At 33.1% G+C, this 6,577-nt stretch overlaps 1 protein-coding gene across 3 annotated transcripts; it reads left to right on the top strand.

Annotated features, from left to right (window-relative positions):
• The first annotated feature begins 304 nt into the window (after positions 1-304).
• On the top strand, positions 305-6,577 carry LOC137828817 (ras-related protein Rab7). 3 transcript variants are annotated; one of them, XM_068635535.2, is made up of 8 exons: positions 305-573; positions 699-891; positions 966-992; positions 1,222-1,321; positions 1,441-1,587; positions 1,807-1,887; positions 1,965-2,110; positions 6,220-6,577. In XM_068635535.2, the coding sequence occupies exons 2-8, from the start codon at positions 839-841 to the stop codon at positions 6,284-6,286; spliced, it is 621 nt and encodes a 206-aa protein (XP_068491636.1). In that variant the 5' UTR covers positions 305-573; positions 699-838; the 3' UTR covers positions 6,287-6,577. The 3 variants fall into 3 exon arrangements, with proteins under 3 accessions (XP_068491636.1, XP_068491637.1, XP_090161441.1); XM_068635536.2 differs by having other exon boundaries at positions 357-582; XM_090305315.1 differs by lacking the exons at positions 305-573; positions 699-891; positions 966-992 and having other exon boundaries at positions 1,228-1,346.

The raw sequence follows: 6,577 nt of genomic DNA, 5'->3' as shown, positions 1-6,577 counted from the left end.
AAATAAAAAAAAAACTCATCCAATTGCTTGAGCAAACAATTATTACTTAAATGATGAACTTTTTCATACAAGTTTTTCTTTTTTGAAAATAAAATAAAAAATACTTTTTATTTTAAAGAAAATTAATATTTAAAAATTAAAAATCTATTGACCCACTGGCTTTTGATATTCTCTTGTACTGATATATCAATTCAATGGAAGTCGATTATGTAATTTTAATAAATGGAGTGCTGAATTGGTTTTCTTTTTTATTGAATAGTCCGTTTCAATTGTGACGTAAATAATTATGATGGAATCTTCTAGGTGGTGTATCGTATTTTGATACCTTTTCTTCTCTCTCCCAAACAACTCAGAGCGATATTATTGGATCTGATAGATCACCACGATGTGGCATCATTCATGCACGCTTCGTAACTTTATCTCGCAACACCTTTCTTATAACTAATTATACTTTAATTATGTCTTAACTTATTTATCTCTTTAATTTATTTAATTTAATCTAAGACACAACACCTATTTACTTTCCATAAAGAAAAAAATTTCCAAATTGAACTTCACATACTTAAATTTCAGGTATCCACTGTACGAATCTTTCTTTTTTTTCTTTTTTTTTTAGTCTATGAAATTTATTTATTAAAAAGGAAAATTATTTTCCCTTTTTTGTTTTTCCTTTTTTGTTTTTGGCGAAATCTGTTTAGTACAAGAACAGTGCAGAAAGCGATCGAAAATGGCGTTCCTTTTCCCCTTTTGTGCTTGTAGTTGACCTCGGAATCAAATCCCTCAATAAAGAAACGAAGGAAGGAACACCGAGTGCGTTGCGCCCCCACCGTAAGCAGCTATGTCGTTGCGCAGACGAACCTTGCTCAAGGTCATTGTTCTTGGCGATAGCGGGTACGTTCTTTATGTTTTTCCGGTAACACCGCTTCTGAAAACGCATTATCTGATTCGTGTTTTGCCATTGCCAGGGTGGGAAAGACCTCGTTGATGAATCAGTATCCTCACGCGCCGCGCGTCGCTGTTTTTTCACCGCTTTTCGGATTCACTTTGGTTTACAATGATATATTATAATTGTAGTTGTAATCATAGCGAGTGCATCTGTAAAGTTTATCAGATTTGTGTTTTCGGTTATTTTGATGATATTTTTATAGTTATTGATAATCTATTCGTCCTTTTATATTTTTTTGGAATTTAGCTCTGTGTGGACCTTAACTAACTGTGTAGATACGTGCACAAGAAGTTTAGTCAGCAATACAAGGCTACCATTGGAGCTGATTTTGTCACTAAAGAGCTTCAGATTGACGACAGACTTGTCACTCTACAAGTGGGTTTCGTTTCCTATTCCAACGGTATTTCAGTGTTCTTTTGAATTTTTCTGTTCTAGGGTTGTTGTGAAATTTGTGTTGTGTTCTAATGTGTTTATTTTGTGTGTCTGATTGATAGATATGGGATACTGCTGGGCAAGAGAGATTCCAAAGCCTCGGGGTTGCTTTTTATAGAGGCGCGGATTGCTGTGTTCTTGCGTATGATGTTAATGTGATGAAGTCGTTTGATACCCTTGATAACTGGCATGAGGAGTTTCTCAAACAGGTAATTCTTGTTCTTTTTAAAGTGCTTTATCTCTTGCTGCTTTGACTATTAGCTAGTGTTTGGCTGTGTGCTCACAACAGAGACAAATGCACCTGTTAGCTAGTGTGTCTTCACAACACTCACAAATTGTCTAACTCTGATGTATGACCTACCAATGTTGGAATTTGCTGGATAAGCTTTCTGTTCAGAGTTATGTTCTCTTTGTATTTTGTGATGCAGGCAAACCCTCCCGATCCAAGGACATTTCCATTTATTTTGCTTGGAAACAAGATTGATATTGATGGCGGGAATAGTCGAGTGGTAGGAAAATATTATTACCCTATGAAATTTTCTCACTTTATCTCTGAATGTAAAATGTTTATTTATCTTGCGTGCAGGTTTCTGAGAAGAAAGCGAAGGATTGGTGTGCTTCAAAAGGGAATATTCCCTACTTTGAAACATCCGCAAAAGAGGATTTCAATGTTGATGCTGCATTCCTGTGTATTGCCAAGGCTGCTCTAGCCAATGAGCACGAACAAGACATGTAAGTTTCACTTTGAATTGGCATGCAGATATACATGAATATAAGTTGTACTACTATATAATTGAACCAGACATGTACAATTTATTGTCTATGATGCTAGTACTACTTGCAGTTTAAGATTTAAGGATAAATAGTTGGTTCAATACAAAAATATATTGACTTATTTTGTTTTAAGTACAAAAACTTTAATGCTGTTAGTTTTATTTGAACTTAGTTAATGGTTGAAGTAACTGAACATGTGTCTGGTATTTAAAAATTGTCATGTGTATTAACCTTGCAATTATCCCAACTCTACTCACATGTATTCTAAATTCACAATTTTGACTTTGTATATTAATGGAATGTTATTTGCATATTAATGTTATTTTTCCTTTTAATAAACACAGATGACAATTACTAAAGACCAAACACATACTCAATTACCTTAACCATTAAAACAAAACTAACATAATTAAAGTTTTTGTACTAGGATTGTTAATTTTTTTATTGTACTTAAAATGAAATATGTTAATACTTGTTGTACTAAACCAACTATTTACCTAAGATTTAATTTACAAATAGTATGCATTAAGACCTATCTACATACTCTCACTGTTGGAATGTCGATGAAGTGATAGAAATAGAAGATGGTTCAGTGATATGCGTTTCATGACACATATTTCTGTTTATTGCCTAAGTTTTTTATTTAATATAATTTTTATTACTGTCTCTGAATGTTATGTAAAAGAATAATTACTTTGGAGCATAATCTTCTGTCAAAAATTATTTAAATTAGCTGGTTTGCACATGAAAGAAGATGTTGAGGCAATTTTCCAAACTGTCGTCAAAGGCACTGAAGAGTGCTAGTTCCGCTGGCATTTTGGAAAGGCTTTAATTTGAAAATTTTGATTTCTTGTGGAGCTTCATCTTATGGAATCAGAATCTGTTTCTTAGAAAGAAATTCCCAAACCTGCTCCCTTCTTCCAAACATTAGTGGTTTGTATTTGTACAAGCCAATGCCAATTGCTCGTAAGCAATCACATGACTACATCTTAGATGTGCTTTTGGCATTGATGCAGGCAATATCCAAACTCATCCATTTTCTTAAAAAGATTGTGTTCATTAAAGACAATAAATGATCTCATGATGAGAAATTGATTAGCCACATGAAAACCTAGATCATCGAAAGAATATCTTCATCTAAGCCTTTCTCTTTTAGAATTTCAGTTTTTTCAAACAACTTCCATGTTGATGACATGTTTTGAGTTGCTTTGCTTCTATTGTGGATGGCTTCTGCAATGTTCAACCTCCTCCGTTGTTGGCACATGCAATAGAAGCCTTTCTCTTTAATAACAATCTTTTTTTGTTATTAATTCTCTTTGATATTCTTTTCTAGTTGCAGATTCTTTGTTAGAGAATTTGCTAAAGATGATGACGACATTTCTTCTTGTGTGTATCACAATAATTGAAAATTTTATGTTGAAGTAGTAGTATTAAAACTAGTAGAAGTAAAGAATAGAAATATTCAATGCTTTTTACCTTTCCCATTTTCGTTTGCACTCAATTTTTGAACCGATAGCTCCATCTTATTCATGCAACTACTATATAGTTGCATCTTAAGCTATCAGATGAACTTGTATTGCCTTTCTGTTGGAAAACCAAATGGGGAGGAGAAACACTGAGAAGATCTCCACTGATGAGTCCCCCACACAAGTTAACTTGACATTTTGATTATACTGTTTGAACATTATGACATTATGATTATACTATTTGGATATTATGACATTATGATTACAATTTTTCAATTTAATTTTGTTTTAAATATTGTAATTTAGAGGTTATTTTCTCAATTTATGTTGTTTTTTATTCCTATGTATTATATATAAGTGTAATTTTGCATTTTAGGTCAAATCATAGGATCTTGTGTTCCAAGTTACGAGTTTTCACCTTCCTCCAAATCCTAGTTAGAAAAGGTGCATTAAATGAGTTGACTTGTTGGGTCCATCTTGTTTTCGCCATCTCTAGTGAAAGCTATGAAGAATTATAATATACCACCTCGAAATTTTTGGAGTCTGGAAGAAAAGGGGAGGTTGAAAAAACAAAGGTTGATGAACAGATTCAAAATATTCGTTGAAGTATTGATTTCAATGATATTACTAATTTCAAGACATGAAACCCATTTATGGAATGATAGCTTTTGTGAAAAAAATCCAATGATCTTCAGTAAATTCTCTTTGAAATCAATGTGTCTAGTGCAGAGAAAGAAAGTAATTGTGAGGAAGACTCTTATTGCAAAAAATCGATAGTGAAGGTGTTCAAGATATTAAAAGCGCAATAAAGAAAATGGTAGGATTCATCTAAAGCAGAAGCAACCTAAAACCTATTGTCAAATGTCAATACTGAAAAACAAGTTATGAAGATTCTGAAACAAATGAAGTAAATGTTCAGTTTTGGTGATGCTTATGACAGTTTGATGTTCCACTTTGAAGATGTAAAATTGCCATACTTGTCTGGTGTTCATTTATTGGAGCCAAATGTTCTCGGTGGCTCTATTTTTTATTGCAGCTATCAGGTCAACATTTATATCTCTCCTTGGTCATCTGTGCCCAAATTGTTTTTGGAAAAGAGAATAGAGCATGTATAGTTAAGATCAGAAGTTAAAGTCATGCAACTTTTTCATGTGATCATTTGACCTTTAAGTTCTAAATTTATAATTTTAACAGTTCATATAATGTCCAAGGGTCAATATTTGATCCCTTCACTTCTCTTGATAACACCATTGCATGTGTGTATATGTGATATTAAGCTATCATGACTGGTTCCTTTCCAACATGCTAACAATACTTAACTAAGAAATTATCTCGTTGCTATGGAAATGATACTCATTTCAATCAAGCTTCTTTTTGTCTCTAAACTTCCAATGTCAATAAATGTTCAATTCAATTAATACTTAAGGAAGTTTGATGTTCCATTTACTAGATGCAATTGAGTTTGATGTTCAGTTATTGAAGCAAATAGCTTTATTGATGCTGTGATCAATAGATTGTCCAAATTATCTGGTTTTCAAAGGAGTCATAATGTCTAGTAGAGAGTCTTCAAATGTTTTCCTGCTCCATGATTTCTTTGTTTGGTTAAAAATATGAATTTATATACCTGGCACTCACATGTTTCTTATGCAGCTGATAGTTTATTAAGTTTAAAAAAACCGTATTCTTATGAGATGTTATGTATGTTTGGGCATGACATTCTGCTTTTAACTGTATTCTTTTAGTAATATTTTCTCCAATATAGATTGTAAGTTCTTGTCACTGCTATGTATTATTTTTTTTTTTCTGTATGAAATGAAAATCATATAGAACAAAGGGAGAGGAGCTAGTTGGAGTTTGCTCCTCAATATTACACACCCTGTTTGTGTATTTAGCTTTTCTGTTTTTGATAAACGAAAACAACAGCCTTTAGTTTAGTGTCATATTTCATAATTTTGAACTATGAGAAAAAAACTTGTATGACATACATGCAGAGTGCCAACTACTGTTAGCCAAGGAGGTCGAGCATATAAATATTAACACAAGTTGATGAATAGCTTACATTATTAAAGTGGGGGCGGGGAAAGTTTTAATTATTCAGCGTGAGATTATATTATAACTATGAAACTGTAAAACTACAACATTATAGTAAATATATTCCATTTTTAATGGAGTTCAAAACACAATTGGATTTCCAACTCAATTTACCTCCAATCATATCTAATTTTTTTACGGATTCCAGCAAAATTTTGAAGAGTGTGTTTGTGTGTTGGGGGGGATGAAGGAAAGGAAGCTTTGTACTGTTAGACCATTTCCCACACTACAAGGTTGGAACAGAATGGTAGCTGTGGTGAGAAAGCCTACTCCCACCATCCACCTTTTTATGCACTTTTCCTGATCCCATAAAACAGATAATTACGATTTTTATTTTCTACATCGCTTCATTGGTTATTTTGAATATGTATATGAACGTATTAATATTTATTCCTTCTTTGGAGTCTCATGCCTTATTCTGTTGGGGCATTTTCTTATTTCCTGATTGAGTTATTGGCAGATAGCTGCTTAACTGACTTCCGAACTCTTTTGTTTCAATTTCAATTGCAGATATTTTCAAGGGATTCCTGAGGCGGCAGTTCCAGAAAATGAACAGAGGAGTGGATGTGCATGCTGATATGGAGATACTGAATAATTTTCTGAAGTCCCCTTGTTGCTGTAGTTCAAATTCCTTTTGGTCATTCAGTGCATACGTACTGTATGCTTTGATTGTGAGAGTGAACTGTGTACCTTGAGGTTGCCATTTTGATAAATTGTACCATTTATTGTAGTCCTGTTTTAGGAAGGACGAGCTTCAGAATGTTGCACTTGCAGGTTAAGCATGTTCAATTGATAAACTACAGCCTGCGAGATATAAACCATGGAATGTTTAAATAATTTTTGAACTTTTTCCCCGTCGATTGTCAAA

Source organism: Phaseolus vulgaris, chromosome 7 (assembly GCF_051622355.1).
Source record: "Phaseolus vulgaris cultivar YP4 chromosome 7, ASM5162235v1, whole genome shotgun sequence".
In the NCBI taxonomy this organism is placed as follows: domain Eukaryota; kingdom Viridiplantae; phylum Streptophyta; class Magnoliopsida; order Fabales; family Fabaceae; genus Phaseolus; species Phaseolus vulgaris.
The sequence above is the reverse complement of the archived record's forward strand: the minus strand, read 5'-3'. Positions and strand labels throughout refer to the sequence as shown.